General features: G+C 41.5%; 1 protein-coding gene across 1 annotated transcript in view; it reads right to left on the reverse strand.

Moving 5' to 3' along the window:
• Window positions 1–16,317, reverse strand: part of KMO (kynurenine 3-monooxygenase) — a 46,794-nt gene extending 30,477 nt beyond the window's left edge. Inside the window, 1 exon segment of the mRNA XM_045795872.2 lies at window positions 15,947–16,317. Coding sequence (XP_045651828.2) covers window positions 15,947–16,000 — 54 coding nt within the window. The 5' untranslated portion in view covers window positions 16,001–16,317.
• Between the last annotated feature and the right edge of the window lie 2,137 nt (window positions 16,318–18,454).

Here is an 18,454-nt window from a genome sequence, read left to right on the forward strand (position 1 = left end):
CTAAGAGAATCTTAACTATAGGAAACAAACTGAGGGTTGTTGGAGGGGAGATGGTTGGGGGCACGGGGTAACTGGGGGATGGGCATTAAGGAGGGCACTTGATGTATCGAGCACTGGGTGTTATATGCAACTGATGAATCACGGACTTCTACCTCTGAAACTAATAATATGCTATATATTAATTAATTGATTTTAAATTATAAAACAAAAAGCTGCAGGATGGTTTAGTCAAACATCTGACTCTTGATTTCAGCTCAGGTCATGATCTCAGGGCCAGGAGAATGATCCTCGAGTCGGGCTCTGTGCTGAGCATGGAGCCTGCTTAAGATTCTCCCTCTCCTTCTGCTCCGTCCCCTGCTCACTCGCTGCCTTTCTCTCTCTCTCTCTCAAAAATAAATAAATAAATAAATAGCAATGCTGCAAAGAATATTTTTGTACCTGTATCCTGGTATACACATGCATAATTTTTCTCTAGGATTTTATACATGGAAGCTTAATCCCTGGTCAAAGGTTTATGTATCTTTACCTTTATTATGTCAAACTGTTTCGAAATTTTATATCAATGTGTTTTCTTACCAGCAGCTTCCAAGAATCTATCTTTGCCAGCACTTGGCGTTCTCAAACTTTTAAATCTTGCGGTAGATGGGTAAAATAGGAGGGAGTGTGGTTTTAATTTGCATATGACTGATTGTTAAAAAGGTTAAACTCTTTTTCATATACTGACTGGCTATTTGGATCTCTTCCCTGAGGAAGCCTTCCTTGACGGTGCTACAGGCTTTTCCTTTGAAAAATGTTAAGGGTTGAATTGTGCACCCCAAGCTCATATGGTGCAGTCCTATCCCTGGTACCATAGGGTATGATTTATTTGAAGAGAGGGTCTTTACAGAGATAATTAAGTTAAAATGAGGTCATCGGGATGGGCCTTAACCCGACTGGTGTCCTTCTAAAAAGGGGAACTTGGACACTGACATGTACAGAGAGGGAAGATGATATTAAGAGACACGGGGAGAAGTTGGCCATCTGCAAGCCCAGGAGAGAGCCTGGAATGCATCCCTCCCTCACAGCCCTTAGGAGGAACCCATAAGCCGACACTTAGATCTTGGACTTCTAGTCTCCAGGACTATAAGATACTAAGACTCTCTTCTTTAGGCTACTTGGTTTGTGGTACTGTGTTATGGTAGCCTGCAGAAACTAATACAAAGAGCTGGTCACAACTGAAAGTTCACATCTTCAGGGTGATTGTGTGGTCAATATCTGTCTACCCCACTGGGCTGCAAACTGGTTTGCTTACCATTTGATCCCTGGCCTCTACACTGTGTTTGCAACATAATAAGGACCTGATTAGTATTTGTCAAATGTATAAATGGATGGTAGAGGTTACATTTTTAAACAAAATTTATAATGAAATCAAGTCAAAATTTATTGAGCATTTATTACGTATGATTTAATCTACTAAACATTAGGGATCCAAAGGTTATCCAGCCAAGTCCTTGAGCTCAATAACACCTAATTCAGTTAAGAAGAGACAAACAGATAAACCAATCAATGCTTAGCAAACCGCTTTTGAGTATAAAGGCCCACTTTTTACATAAAAATTTTGCAGATCCCCAACATTATATAATTTCCAATATAGGTTGGTTAAAAATACATGTAATGAATTTAATCATAAAATATTTACATATACTGGGGCACTTAGGTGGCTCAGTTGGTTAAGCATCTGACTTTGGCTCAGGTCATGATCTCTGGGTCCTGGGCTCCGTGCTCAGCAGGGAGTCTGCTTGTCCTTTGGCCCCTCCCCCCACCCACACGCGCTCGCTCTCTCTCTCTCGCTCGCTCGCTCTCTCAAATAAATAAAAATCTTTCAAAAAACATTTACATATACTTTAATAATAATTATAGTTGACTCTTGAAGAACATGGGGGTTAGGGCTGTTGACGGCTGTACAGTCGAAAACCTACCTATAACTTTTGACTCTCTGAAAACTGCTAGTAGCCTAGTGTTGACCAGAAGCCTTACCGGTAACATAGTAACACATATTTTGTTTGTTATGTATTATACACTGTATTCTTACATATAAAGTAAGCTAGAGAAAAGAAAATCATAAAGAAGAGAAAATACATTCATAAGACTGTACTATATTCATTGAAAAAAATCAGCACGTAAGTGGACCTGCACAGTTCAAACCCTGTTGTTCAAGGGTCAACTGTGTATGTTTGAGTCATATAGTTTTACTCCATTTACCCAACATTTTGCATGCCTGTAGATTGAGAGACCTTTCCCAGCAAAATAATTCTGGACCCAGAGGTGGAAATCAATGTTTAAAAAAAACAAAAGTAATATGTACTTTGAGAACACATCAGAAAAGGATAAATTTTGCCCTGAGGTATGTGGCCAACTCTATTTTTCAGAGATGGCCGTAACAATATCTCCCATCCTACATGCTCTTCTGCAGTTATGACCTTGACACTCTTTCATCGGAAGATAGAGTTCATTTCTCCACTTCCTTGAATCCAGGAGGGCCTGTGCTATGATAGCCTTGATCACTAAAATCCAATAGAAGTGACACTTGAGCTTTTTCTAGGCATGGTCCTTAACTGGCCTGGAAGCTTCTGCTTCCTGCCTTTTGGAAGCCAGTGATCACATGGGAAGAGGAAATATCTGGAGGCTGCCATGTAATGAAAAACCCAAACCACAGAAGCCAGTGATCACATGGGAGGAGGAAATATTTGGAGGCTCCTATGTAATGAAAAACCCAAACCACAGGGACAGGCCACTTGCAGTTGTTCTAATCAAGAGCCTCACCTGAGCTCTTTATTCACCAACAGCCCATACCAACTGCCTGCCATTGGAGTGCGCCATCTTGGACATCCAACCTGGTCAAGCTCTCGGATGACTGCAGCCATATGACAGACCATCCTCAGAACTGTGAGGCATAGTGATAGAGTGTTGTTTTCTGCCACTAGGTTTTGGGATGGTTTGTTACATAGCAATAGACAACCAGAACAAAGGGATTGGTAAAACAAACTTCCTGGAAAGCATTACTTTTGAGTTCAGCTTTGAAGAGTTAGACTTTTTTGACATGTAGAGAAGAACCAAGTTGATAAGGAGTAGGAATCCTTTTGGAAATTTAAAAACAACTCTCAAGAGATATAGAAAAATTATTATTTGGAAAATATTTATAGATTTCCAAGTATTACAAGGTTCCTTGCCAGGCATTAAAAGTGATCCAGAAAAAATAGCGGCCCTCAGGGAGTTAATGGTCCTGTCCAGGTCTTCATTTTTTCTATATTATTTGATATATTAATTTTTTCCTATGTGCCAGCCTTGTGCTAGGTGCTAGGGATACAACAGAGAGCAAGATATACCCAGGCTTCTCGAGAGAATTACAGTCAATTATAACACAAGGTAATCAACAATATGGGAGTACAGAGAAAGGACCCTCAAGCCAAGTTAGGGATGTGGAGTGGGATAGGGTATGACTTCCTGGAAAAAAATGAAATCTAAACTGAGACTGAAAGAATGTGCCCACTAAGGGTGGATGAGTCAAGAGGAGGGTTCTAAGTAGAAGGAGCACATGATAAATGTTAAAAGTAACTACTAGAAAGAAGGAAACAAAGAAATCTGTTTAGAAAATAATACTGATTTAGTATCTAAAAATCTGATTTAGAAAATAATACTGCTCATGTACAATACCCATGAAGTGGTTGTTACATACACCACCCTACTCTACTTCATCTTTACAGCCATATGAAGGGAGGTACTGTTGTGTTGTTATCTTACGGGTACTGACATTGAGGCACAGAGAAGTGAAGTGGCTTACCTAAGGTAACGCAACTAGTGAGGCTGGAGTTGGTGTGAAGATTCAAGTGGATCCAGTCTGGTTCCAGAACAGCTCTTTATCAATAAAGATCTCAGCTCTTTACCAATAAATACCATTGAAGGGGCGCCTGGGTGGCACAGCAGTTAAGCGTCTGCCTTCGGCTCAGGGCGTGATCCCGGCATTCTGGGATCAAGCCCCACATCAGGTTTCTCTGCTAGGAGCCTGCTTTTTCCTCTCCCATTCCCCCTGCTTGTGTTCCCTCTCTCGCTGGCTGTCTTTCTCTGTCAAATAAATAAATAAAATCTTAAAAAAAAAAAAAAGATGTGAGGCTATATTTTTTCTTACAGCACTGGACAGCCTGGATTTCTATGCAGAGGAAGGAACCCACTGGAACAAACAGGGTGGGTTTCAGCCATGTGGATGGGATGAAAAGCAAGGACTTGAAGATTTTAGTTAGATTGATAGACAGTAACACCAAGTTGGATGAAATGGAAGGAACACAGAGGAGGGCTCCTGAACAAGGGGAAGTAGGAGGTCCCTGTGAAGAACTGAGGGAGGGAGTTATGGGGTTTTTAATCTGAGTCCGAGGTCTTCCTCTATTATCTTAGATGGGGCAGTTCTGTGGGATAAGGAGGTCCAAGTCCAACATGGGTCATGGGACTTGGAGGCTGAAGTATGGTGGAGATGGACGATACTGGAAGCTTGCAGTTCAAGGATGAAGGGGCTCGAGAATCACATGGGTCAACAATGTGAACTTGGATAGTCACTAAGGGTGATGGCAGTGCTGGGATATAGATAAAAGATGATGTGAATGTGCTGAAGTCTTCAGGACTGACTGGGGGGAAGTGGGTCAGAGGTTGACCGATGACAACAGACGGGCGGATGGCTTTGGAAGGGAACGTAGCAGTGAGAAGTGGGAGAGAGGAATCACAGAGCTAAATGGAAGCACACCTGGGAGGTGGGAGGCCTCAGAGGTTCTCAGCAGCTCCCTGGTGGATATGGGGGCTGAGGAGAGGGCCGTGCACCTGGTCAGAGTTTAGGGCCTATTTGTCAGTCCATGGGCAGGCACAGGCAGACCGAATTTCTCTTCTATTTCCTCCAGTTTTTACTCCTCTGCTCCAAGGCACCTTGACGTCTAAGCACCTATGTTGGGGTTTTTTGTCTGGTTTGGTGGTTTTTGTTTGTTTGTTTGTTTGTTTTAATAATCCAGTGGTTCAAGCTTGAGCTCCTCTCACCATGCATTGACACCATGACCACGAAACTTTCTTCATATCACTCAATTTCTGTAGACTGATGATAGTTATTTTAAGAACTTAGTCCCTGCTTAAACCATTAAGTGTATGGAAAGGCTTCAAATTTAATTTTTGCAAAGCAATTCACATATCTAATATTCTGTAAGGCCAACCAAGAAATCCATGTTCAATTATTTTGTTAAAATAAATACGCTGGGGTTGGTGTGGGGGATGAACAAATGGATCAGAAAGGATTTTTAGGACGTTGGAAATACTCTGTATGATACCCTAATGATACATACATGTCATTATACATTTGTCCAAACTCACAGAATGAAGCTCAATGTACACTACGGACTTTGAGTGATGATGTGTCCATGAAGGTTCCTCACTTGTACCGAATACCCCACTCTGGTGGAGGATGCTGATAAAGGGGGCGCTATGCTTGTGTGGGAGCTGGAGATACCGGGAAGTCTCTGTACCGTCCCCTTAATTTCGCTGTGACCCTAAAACTGTCATAATAAATAAACCAGTTTTCCCTGTGCAGCCGCTACTGAAATTGTGAACACGTTCATTGTTAGCATTCGATGTGTCTGAAGACATCGTGACAAACTGCATTCCTTTTAATCCCTCCATCTGATTGCTTTCCTTTCAATTCCTCAATCTGAAGTGACTTCCTCTCTGATTGCCGGCATCACTTTCCCAACAGCGGTCAACAGCGGTCAGGCTGTCTCAACTAACAGTGTGACTTGGTGCCTGGCAGAGAACACTGTGTGTCTCAACAACTTTTCCGTCACTTTTCACTCCTTTCCAGCACAGCCCTAGACCCTTCTATGTTTCGCTCGTCACAGATCCTTTGGTGTCACTGCAGATGATTTCCTCCTGTTAAAAAAAAATCTTAAATACTTTTCTTCCTTCTCTACTTTCTTCCAATTTCTGAAAAATCGCCCGTCTATCTACATTCCTTCCATTTGTGTGTTAAAGAATATCTAGACAGGGCAATAGCAGTAACAAGTTTTTCATTGGGGAGAAGAAAACTGGAAATTACAGTGAAGTTGATACAATAAAATTAATTTCTTCTGAAGGCTAAATTGTTCTGTGGCATTTAGAAAACAATTAAGGAAGCAATTAAAGGCTAAATGGAGTAAGTCTCCTTGAAGGAAAAGACAGAGGCTTGAGAAACTCCTCTTTCCTTCACAGCACATATTCTCAGTGTTCCTTTTACGGTGGAAAGCAGGACGGGGAAGGGTATTGATCAGGAGATCAACAGAGTCAGGAATGTTGGAATAAAACTAGATGAAGTACTTTGGAGGTAAGATTAAATATAATCTTGGTTAATGAAAAATCAATTACTGGAGAGAATGAGGACCAGGAGGAACTCTTACTAGAGATGACCACGGTTCTGACAAATCTGCCATGTCTCCTCAAGGCATATACCCAGGAGACACACACCAGAGTGTTCACAGCAATACTTTTCATAACTAACAGACAAACAAAAATACTGGAACCAGCCCAAATGGCCATCAGGGAGGAATGAACAAATCAATTATGGTATATTCACATGAGAGGCAATAATAGGAATATTTTAGTAATACTATAAATGAAAAGAATAAGTCCCAGATGATTTCATACTGCATGAAAATCTGATAAAGATGAGTAAAGCTAAATCACAGATATACAAATATACATAATTTTTAGAAGTATATACATATACAATTAATATGTACATATGAGATACATACATAAAACCTATACAGATATATACATAGATAGATAGAACTCTCTCTATATATGCAAGAGAATGATAAACGCAAGATTCAAGGCAATGCTTATATGCTTATCATGGGGGAGGGAGAAGCATAGAGGTTGACACAAGGCACCAGCAGTGTGTTAATTCTAGTGTTGAGTGTGAGTTCAGTTACTGCTGCTGCTTATTTTTATCATTAATAAACAAAAAAGGAGATAAAAGTCTTCTCTAAGACCACGACATGCTCATAGTATGTTCTGAAACAAAGAGTGTAATTCCAATTCTGTGTAACTAAAGTTCGAGTAAAACTAAAAGAAACAAATACGGGTAGGTAATATATAGGTCCAGCCAGAAGGATTAATAACGTGGCTCATACAGTGCTTTTTCCACTCTACGTTTATTTCCCCTTCTCACTTTCTATAAAATGTGCTTAATTGGGACTGTCAGTTCCTTCTTTAGCGGTTACGCTGGCAAGAAGGCTAATTAGACATAAAGATATAAATGGAAAGGAAAATGTGTGTACGGCATGGTGAGCCCACCACAAACCCTCATGTAAGGCTCTGCTGGCTTCTGAGCATAACCAGAGATGAGGGTGGTGAGGGGAGAGAGGAAATGGGACAAGGCTGGACACCTGGGAGCAATCCACGCTTTACGCAATGTGAGTTCTGGGAGTTCTGCCTTGACGGAGATAGGACAGTTCTACCAAGTTCACAGACAACTATGAAACGTCTCTATATTTGTTCTGAGGCATCCAAAGTCCACAAGAGTAGATTGTTTTGCTCATAGAACAATCTGCAAATTAAAAGCTTTAATAACAACTCGTCTAGCCTGTTTGTGCATTAGCAGAGCTCTGAGGAGATTCCTTGGTTATGTAATTAGGGACTGACCCACTTGCTCTGTTTTTCTGCCTTCTTTTCCTGTCTCCTCTTACTTCCTTCTTCACAAGTCACGAGCTTTCTTTGACCCCACCCTGGCCCACTCTACTGACACCTAACATACCATTTAGAAACATTTGAAAACTTCTCCTATGTAAATGCTGAAGTAGGCTTCTCCGGGGTTTCGCTGGTCTGCTTTTTTTTTTTTTTAAATTAATTATTTATTTATTTGAAAGAGAGACCAAGAGAGAGAGAACAGGAGGGGGGAAGGGGGGAGGGGGAGGAGGGAGGGGATGGGTTGAGGGAGACGGAGAAGCAGATTCCCCGCTGAGCAGGGAGCCTGCTCTCAGGGCTAGATCCCAGGACTCGATCCCAAGACCCGGATTACCACCTGAGCCAAAGGCAGATGGTTAACAAACTGAACCATCCGGGTGCCCCGCTGCTGGCTTGCTTTTATCAAAAGGATTCGCCAAATTTCTGTGGGTTCCCATGTGACCTCTCCAGCAATGATCGTTCAAGTGTCCAATGACAATGAGAAAACTATACCTTTTAATTTATAAATGCTGACCCTAGAAGGAAGGGGCATCGTGACTATAAAAATGTCATGCATTTTATGTCTCTTTATTATAATGTGTTTGAAATTAACCTCATAGTTTAATGTTAAACATGTGTCAACTCCTTTTGACTTAATGAAACATATAAAACTCTCCCTAAGACTTCTAGGCCTTTCTGAGTTTGTCACCAAACAGAAAAGCCTGTTTATACCTCCCACTCATCCTACTTTGATTTCTCCAGAATTTGATCTTTGAACATATGAATGTAATGAAAAGATCCAGACTGTTAATTGCACTTACCGTGAAATAAGCACATAAAAATGCCTTCACACTGTCAGTAATGAGCCCATCTGCTAGAACTGCACATGCTATGATTGTATATGTTATGTGTTTTCATATTTAAACCTTACCTGAACTCACCAGCCTGTAGCCTCTGGATTTGGCCTCGGAGGCCAAGCAGTAGTCTCGACCTTCCTCCTTTGGTGGTGATGACTTTCTGTGGGGTCCTTAGGACTTTTTCTCCAGCTTTGATCCTTCTCCTGCACTTGTCTCTGACTAGCAAACCTCTTTCTACCTGGCCGGGGGACGGTGGGGGGGGGCGGTCTTACAGGCATCTCCATCTCAACATGCCTCAAATCCAACTTATTCCCCTCCCTCAAACTTCAAACCTTCTTCTGGATCCCACGACTTAGAGACAGCACCCCTGCCCAGTAGTTCACCCAACCAGGATACTTCAGGGATTGCTTACCATCCCTTTCTACTCGCCAATACATATTTAATTAGGCAACAAGTCTTGTTGGTCCCCTTGAGCCTTTCTCAAAATACACCTCCTACCCTCCATTCTCTTTTCAGGGCTCTCACGACCTTTCACCTGAACTACGGTGACAGTTTCCAAAGAGCCTTCCTTCCCAGTCTCCACCTATTCAAGCCATGCTCCACACTAGACTAGGTGTCTCCTAAAACAAAAATTAGAGGACAGATTTTCTGTCCTATAGTCCTTTATTTGCTCGTCTTAAGTCTGCGGGAAAAAGTCCCAAATTTTCAATATGACCTAGAAGATTCTTACATGTGACCCCAACCTCTCTTTTCAGTTCATTTTTTGCCATTCCCTACCTGTAATAGGCATACCAAAGTTACTGCATTTTTCCTAAATATGCCATGCTTTTTTTTTTTTTTTACACTAACACACCTTTGAATACAATGTTCCCTTTGCCTGAACAATCGTTTCCTGTTTTCTCCATCTGGAAAATGTTTAGTCTTCTTTCAAGACTCATATTCTCAGTGCAATTCTTCTTCTTGATATCTCTCCTCCTCCAAAAGACTTATTTGCCTTTTCTTCTGTAATTCCACAGATGTCTGTATGAATATATGTTTCAATATCTCCCACAATGAGTTGAATTATTTATTTACATTCTCGTCTGACTTCCCCACAGGCTGTAAGTGCCCAGAACACAATGATATTTGTAAAGCTTGTATTTTATCGCTCTTTCTACTTCTAGTCCAAACCACAATACCTGATACTTAGTAAACACTCAGCATTTTTTAATTTAAAAAATAGAAAATTAGATAAACATGAAGGAAAAAAGTATTGTTCCACAATCCTATCACCAGGGAGAACCAGTGTTAAAATTTTCTACAGATATAAAACACACAGTATTTCTTTTTAAAAATGGTACCATGTTGTATATTTTATTTTACGATTTTGTTTTAAAAAATGAATAGGATACTCTGAATATATTTCCATGTCAGGAAATATTTTAAATCAAAATATTAAACAATTGCATTACATTTCATTGTAGGCAATGCTCTTATATTTGGACATTGAAGTTATTTTAATTTTTTGGATGGTGAACAATCATAGGGACCCACGCATTTCCTTTGATAAAACTGCAGTCATGAAATGGCGCCCCGGGGGCTCCGGGCCTTAGCACCAGGGGGAAATAAAGTTAACAGCAGAATGAAAGACGACAGAGAGGAGAGGAAGAAGGCCAGCTGAAATGAGCTGGGGAGAGGACGCTGACAGCCTTGAGTATCAGAAGAGTTGGTCTGATCTGGGTTAGTTTTTGGAATAGCTACAAAGCCTGCAAAAGAAATTGGGAGTGAGTGGGGCAAGTTATTTTTAAGGTTTTGTTGTGAGTTTTGAATATCCTCCAGACTGGGTGCTTTTGAGAGACCACGTTAAAGATTCTTCATTGCGTTTTATTTCTCCTAGGTTGAAGGAGAATTGTTTCTCTCAAGGCAATGCCTCGCTGAGGCCAGCTTCAAGAGAGGGATAGCTGGCCTCTTTGAATGGACAGATTCGTGGGAGGATGTACGCGTGAAACATGGACGAGCTGTCTGAGAACATCTGGGGACAAATGACAAGGAAAGAAAAACAGGCAGTTAAGCTTTGAGCTGCCTAACATTACCGGTTCCATCTCAGAGGCTGCTCACAAGGCAGTAAAATAAGCAGACTCTGAAGGGTGAGCTCTCTGTATTACTAGGTAACGGCAGAATTTATGAGATGCCTTAACAGTCTATCTGGGCTGCAAAAATATCTCAAAGCATTCGTCAAACCTCCTGGAGAAATTGAGACAGGGCTAAGTAATAAGGGAGACAGCTAGAATAAATGTGTTTGATGAGAGGGATCAGAGCACAAGGAAAGCTATAAAAACAGACTGAGGAGAGCTACAGGGTGGGATCAAGACTTGCCCTTGGCTTGGAGCAAATTCAGGATGACTTCTACAGCCACAGAGAAATCCTCTCCACTCCTGTTGGCAGAAGGTGCTAGATATTAGTGTAGAAATGAAATGAGCGTTTTTCACAGATAGGGCTCAGTGCCTGGGGAGTAGAAATCAAGAGTGGAGTGAAAAGAGTTTTATTTACTTTCATATCAATAAAATACGAATAAAGGCTCATAATAATTACGTTCTTTACATGGTTTGTCTCATTAATATTTGCAGAAAATAAAATAGAGACCTTGACTGAAGACTATAAGGTATTCAATGGTTTCTATGTGCCTAGGATATTGACTTTGGCAAAAGCGAAAATTCTGTGTGACATCTGATTTTTGCTTTTGGACCCACTAGATTGAGAACAAAGCTAGAGACGTGTAGATAAGGAAGTGTGAAAAGGAAGCAGTCGAATTTTAGAGTTAGAAGACAAAGCGGTCTGGTGTTCTAAGTGAGTTTCTCATTGCCATCCCCTCACTATCGCTTTGTCCCATGCAGGTGGTAAAGAGCGAGCAGTGAGGTGGAGACATCCTAGGAACACAAGACAGAAACACAATCTAGGGCCAATACAGCATCACTCTGACCCTATAAATCCACGACGGAATCTAACGTCTTCGGCTGTGGCACAGATCCTCTCCTAGAGTCAAAGTTAAGTTGCTTCAAAAGCAATTTCATGAACAGAGATCACTAGCCTGACTCAAACACCAGGAGACAGGGCATGATTATGGACAGCAAGTTGTAAAGTTCACGAGACTCCTCATGCTGATGTTTTGAAAGACTTTACCCTCTAAACACCTTTCCAAGGAGAGTTTTGCTGGTCAAACACAGGGATTATGGATCTCAAAACACTGTGTAGTAGGGTTGCTTGTCGGCAGGGGAGACAGAAGAAAGGCTTCAATGCTACACTATGCTCCATCTTTGAACGTGGGCTCGGGCAGTGGGCCACAGCTAAGCCCGGAATCCTCAGTAGTTCTTTCAGATAAAGTTCTTGGCTTTCCCCCAAAAATGAGGGCTCAAGGAGCTGTGGCTGTCACTGAAAGAGTGCCCTTTGGCCCCGCTTGTTTCTACCCTGCCAGTAAACACGGCAAGCACGCATCAGAAGCAGCATTTCCGAATCCCAAGGACCTGAGTATGAACAGAGCTTGAGGGTACTGGATAGGCTAGACAGACTTTCTTATGACACGAAATATGTTAAGTGTCTTTGACAGTATAAGGCACTGAGACAACCTTTACAAAAGGGAAGGAAGCAGGACCCAAAGATAAGACAATCTCAAGATTTAGAAAATTAAATACCGTTACAGGGGAAATAAACCATCCATATCAATAACTTTTATAGGATGCGTCATGTGATAAAGGCGAAAGGAACCCTGGGAGCATTTCCGGGAGAGAAGAGGTCTTCACAGGCTGACCCTTCAGCTTCCAGGAGGTAATGTCATTGGCAGGGGGGTTTGGGGAGCAGTGTTTCACACAAGGAGGAAAATGTCTAAGTCGACACGGTGATCTTTCTAAATATTCAGATTAAAGTTTTTTTACTTTCACCAGTTTAAGATCAAGGTTTAGTTTCTTTCGCCTTTAGTTTCTCAATAAGAGTTCCTTCCTTGATCCGTTGATTCATTCTGACCTCTTTGACCTGACATGTCTTCAGAGAAAAGAAATTAATCAGTCTATCACAGGGTCAGGTGATTGCTGACAGTCGGGCAGGGAAAAATTCTCAGGGTGGCTTGTCACCGGGCAAGGCTACTACTGAAAAAAATGAGGTGAATTCACTGCGTCCTTTGGACTTCTTTTTTTTTTAAAGATCTTCTTATTTATTTGAGAGAGAGAATGAGAATGAGCAGGAGGAGCAGAGGGAGAGGGAGAAGGAATCTCAAGCGGACTCCCCACTGAGAGGGAAGACTGACATTGGGCTTGATCTCTCACCTGAGCTAAAACCAACAGTTAAACACTTAACCGACCGCACCACCCAGGTGCCCCTCCTTCAGACTTCTAACGAAAAGTTCTTAACTCTGTTGCAGTTTTCCCCTCTAGGAGCTTGGGAGAGCCTTTAACGTGTTAGACAGTGTAAGGTACTAGGATATGGCCTGATGGCAGGAAGAGATTGGGAAAGATGAACAGAAAGACACAAGAAAGAAGTTGAGCGAGAAAATTAATTTGTCCTCTACATTTTAATTTAACCTTCTTGAATTGTTTTAATACTTTTTTCATGATATGTTCAATTATCAAGGTTTTGTCTACTGTGACATTTCCTTCATCTTCCTATCCTTAAGAGAGTTTTTCATCCCTCTCATTCATTCATCTATCAAATACTAGCGAAATAATAACAGTAAGTCATGTTGGACATGGCTCCAGCCACTGGAATACACTGGTAAATATAAGTTTGTATTCTAGTTGGAGTAGATATTTAATAGATAGGTTAAAATTCAAAAATAAATAAAGTGTATAATTTCAGGTGCTGATGGATAATATTTAAAAAAACATAAAACAGGGGAAATGGTGAAGCCAGGCAGGTAGACAGGCTCAGTTCGAGTGGGGCCCTTGGTAAAGAGTTGGATTTATTTTCTTTGCAATGGGAAACCATTGGAAGGCATTAGCAAAGAGTTCTAGTTACAGACTTAGTTTTCAGAGGATGGTTGTAGCTGCTCTGTAGAGAATGGACTGTCCGTGGATAAGAGCAGAAGCTGGGAGGCCGCACAGAAGGTGGATGAGGGATGATGATGGTCTGGACTGGGATGGTAGCAATGGCCAGAGTTGCCACTGATTTTGGATGAAGAGCCCCCAAGGCTTACTGGTGGAGTAAAAGAGGAATGGAGGTTTGCACATAAAATGAAAAAAGGAATCAGACATGATTCCTAGGCATGAGCCTGAGCAATAAGGTGGATAGAATTCCTTTGCAGAGGGATTTTAGTTTTTGGGGTTTTGTTTTTGTTTTTGTTTTGGAGGGAGAGAGAGAGAGCGTGAGCAGGGGTGGGAAGAGGGAGAGAGAGAATGTTAAGCAGGCTTCATGTTCAGCACAGAGCCTGGCTTGGGGCTGGATCCCATGACCCTGAGATCATGACCTGAGCCAAAATCAACAGTCAGGTTCTTAGCCATTTGAGCCACCCAGGCTCCCCTTCTAATACATATCTTCTATTTTCCATCACAGGTATGCGTCCAGATAACGAAGTGGTTACATGACAAAGAGTTTAAGTGTTATTCAGCAAGAAATCCATGGATGACACCCACATTTTTTGCCTCCCCAAATCAAATATGCAATCACATATTTGTTACCTCCCCTTCGCTAAGAGACATTCTAAGAGGTGTCACTATTGCTCCTGTAGTCCAAGTCTTGGACAAACACAAGTGTCTTAATTGGTCTATCTTGTTTTAAAATTTTCCATTCCTTCACACACTAGCTTGAGGAATCTTTTAAAACCACAACTCACTTTCCTGCCTAACGTCCTCCAGTGGTTTCCCATTATGCTCAGAGCGAAATCCGGTCTTCTTGCCCTGCCCTCTAAGACCTACGGGATCTGGCTCTCTCAGTTCTCCTGCCTCGGGAGCTACTCTTCTCTAGCCTCCCTCTTTCTGCCTTTCTGTCTGCTCCTTGAACACCTCAGCGTTTCTCTTCTGGCTCTTTCCTCTGCCTGGAATGCTTTCTGTAGCCCCTCACATGGTTGCTTCCTTCTATTATTCGGGTCTCTGTTCGTATATCCCCGTCAGATAGAGGCCGTCCCTGACCACACTCTAAACAGATACCCGCGAAGACTTTCTACAGCCCTGCCCTATTTGCATTTCTTTACAATGTCTCTCTCTCACTGAAATGATTTATTTGTTTTCTTCTCGTCACTCTTTCACTTCCCAGGAATGTACACCACTGTATTCCTCCTAACTAAAACAATGTTGGCAGATAGCGGGCATGCAGTGACATTGTGGCAAATACATGCATCTCACTTCATGCAAAATTTTGATAGGAAAAACCTGGACTGAGGCCCAGTATAAAGAAATGACAACATATGTCACATGCATTGACCAACTAGCACATGACAGCATTCGTTAGCATATTGAACTCTAGAACCAGAAATGTTAGAGGAACTGTCATAGTACATAGGCAGAACAAAAGACAAAATTAGCATATACTCTATAAATAAATGGTGGTATAAACTACTCTAATCTCTATACAGCCTTGAACAGTGTCTGGTACATAGTAGGCTCTTAAAAATTTTTTGTTGAAAAAAAGAAAAGAAATTTTTGTTGAGTAAGTGAATGAATGAATACCTATGAGCTAAAAGCCTACAAATGAGTACAGCAAAGGTGAAAACAAAATGATTAAACTTTTACCAATGGTGATCCTTTTATTCCAAAATAGGAGTTCTGTGGAGGGGGAAAATACAGCGCACTTGAGGCAGCCCCACATTAAATGGACCAGGTCCGGTAAGACAACAACAGCAGTGGAGAAGAGACCCCTCCCACATCTTCTAGGTGGGGGGCCAGGCTTGGCAGGCTCATCGCCTATGCCCAGCGACAGGGGAGCCCCTCACTCCACCACCCTACGTGCTCCATGGGACCAGCCAAATAAGTGAGGCGACCAAACAGGCGCTATTCCCAATCACCCAAAACTAGCAAACGTCCAACATAACAATTTTGCATTACTTGTTATTATTAGAATAAACTGAGTTATTCACCAAATGAGGCAAACGTTTGGATTAAAATGACTACGATAATACCTGTTTTAAAAACACAGCCAACATGGGGATAAATAAAATTCAATTTGCTCTGTTTTGCATTTTCAATAAATGCTAAACCAAAATGACCAGGGAAAACAGACACCTTTGTATTTAATGGAAATAAAAATACCTGTCGTAGAAAAGAGCAAATTACCACTCATGCCGTATTTAAAATAGGTGTGTTTAAATATCAGAGAAGTTCACAAGAAGATGAACAATCTACGCGGGCGATTTGTGATAATCACTCAGACTAATGATAATATAATACCGCCAACAGGAATAATCTGCCCAGACAGAGTCTTACCAAGCCACCACCAATGACAGCGATTTTCTTCCTTTGAATGTCAGGTACATCCATGACTGCCACAGTGTCGTATAAGGGCTGCAGCTCCTGTCACAGAGGAAACTGTGTGTCCTGGCGGCGGGTCTCCCTGCCTTTATACCGCCCAGCGCCCAGAGCTTTGAGCCAGCCAGCCACAGTGTTTGAAGAGGGCTAATTTCCCCTTGAACTTAGAGGACAGCATTTAACTCCTTCGTAGCCTGTTGGCGCACAACCAGCTCAACTTGAAGGGAAAAAGAGAATGCACTGCAATAGCCAAATTTTGAAAAATCCAGCCGAGAGAAGCCCACTCTCCTCTGGCTGGCGTGTAAGGCGGGGAATGTTTTACAAGCAGGGTGTGGCGGCTCTTCTTTTTTTTCTGCAGCGGGTATTCGTATTCGCACTTTCTTTTTCATTCATGATTAACCATGAATGCAACTCTGCTCATCTCAAGTCCCAAAGCAGCTCACACTTCTCTTGGGGAGTGAGGAGGCTTGGTGTCCCAACCGTCCTGCCAGGAACACACCTCCAGGGTCCTCTCGGGTGGTCTTCAACAGACCGCCAGGGAAAAGTTTTTTCCCTGGTATTAATACTCTCCCGAGCAAGACTTTGAATTTGTCTCTAACCATGCTTCCCTTTTTGGCATCGGATGCTAGAAACCGCAGACTCTAACGTGTGCAGTGAGTCCGGGGAGGTGCTTAATGCTGTCCTTTTAAACTCATCCCTGAATTCCTGTTCTCTCTCCACTTCTTCGTCTTCTTTCATCCCATTTGACACGCATATTATGAATTTTGGGCGCATATTTGTGAATTGAGGTTTGTTCCCCACCCCCCCACCCCGCCCCAAACACCATGTGTAAAATAAAGTAAGAATGTGAATGATGACCTGTCTTAGCTTCCTAGCGAGGGCGGGGAGCGTACAGGCGTCTCCCGGGTAGGAACTAGTTAAACATCATTGAACAGTGGCCCCTTGTGGATAAGTATGGTTAGAGTCGCTAGAAAGCTTTTCGGGTGTTAGGCGTTTTTATTTACTTATCTGTTTTGAATAGGTAACACATTCACATGGTATGAAATTCAAAAGACATAACAAAAGGGTCTCAGAGTGAATAAGTCTTCTGACCCTGTCCCTTGGGCACCTATTTCTCCTGCCAGAGACAACCACTGTTTTGGTGTCTGGGTCACCCTGTTCCTCTGAAGCCCCTGCCCCCTCCATTCCCGTCCATAAATAGTAAATTTTATACACTTTTACACTTTCCCACACCCATTTTTTCACAACATATAGCTTGAGCATTCTTCCATGCCAATATATAGAGCGCGCTCTCGTTCTTTTTTTTTAAATCATGGGCCGTAACACAAAAAAGTCACGTACACAAAACAGTATACAGCAGTACAATAACTTATTGTGAAGGAGCCATCATTCAGGTCCAGAAAAAGAACATTGCCAGAAGCCCAGAAATCTATATGTGGCCCTCGCTTACCAGTCCTCCTTCCTAGAGGCAACTGCCATCCGGACTTTATCACTCTCCGGCTTTTATCTATAATTTTACTGACATATATGCACCCCTAAAATAGCTTAGTTTTACCTCTCTTTGAACGTTACTACAAATAAATTCATGCTTTTTTTTCTTGGCAACTTGCTTCTTTTCCTCAATATTATGCTTAAGCTCCATCCAAGCTTTTGCATGTGATTCTAGTTTATCTTTGTTGTCGTGTATCATTTATCCATTCTATTGTCGATGGATACTTAGGTGTTTCCAATATTTTAATAGCATGAATAATGCTGCTGCCCTGATTAATTCTGTATATACAATGCAGTGCACCACTGTATGAGTATCTCTAGAAATACAGGCTTGTTATGCATATTTTTAACCTCTCTAAATAAATCAGAGTTATATTCTGAAGTAGTGTACTTTTACTTGACACGTGGGAATTCTAGCTTTTGCATGTCCGGTGAGTTGGTGCTCTCTACCTCATGGTCATTTTAATTTGTACTCATTGTTGATGAAGTTGAGCACCTTTTCGTATGTTATTCACAATTTGCTTCTCTTCTTTTGAATAGTCCTTTTTTTAATTTGAGTTTTATTCTTTATATATGTTGCAAATAATTTCTTTCCTTATTACACTCTGATACATTTTTCCTTTTTGCTTTCTTAATGGACTCTTTTGATGAAAACATAATCTTAATTTTGGCATATGCAAATTTATCAGTCTTTGTGGCTTTTGCTTTGTCATGTTTTATATTTTCATAGACCAAATTTCATTTTCTTTTCCAAATGAATATGCACTTTTCCCCAGTACTATTAAGTGAAACACTTTCCTTCTCCCACTATTGGCTTTTGTCCAGTGTTCACGTATGTGTGGACCTGATTCTAGGTTTCTATTCTATTTCATTCTACACGTGCCTATGCCGAGCCAGTGCTACAGCCAAATTACCATAGCTTCAAAATAAGCCTTTTTTTTTTTTTTAAGATTTTATTTATTTATCTGAGCGAGA

The sequence above is a fragment of the Ursus americanus genome, chromosome 2 (genome assembly GCF_024610735.1).
Source record: "Ursus americanus isolate L20-20 chromosome 2, mUrsAme1.1.p, whole genome shotgun sequence".
Taxonomy (NCBI): Eukaryota; Metazoa; Chordata; class Mammalia; order Carnivora; family Ursidae; genus Ursus; species Ursus americanus.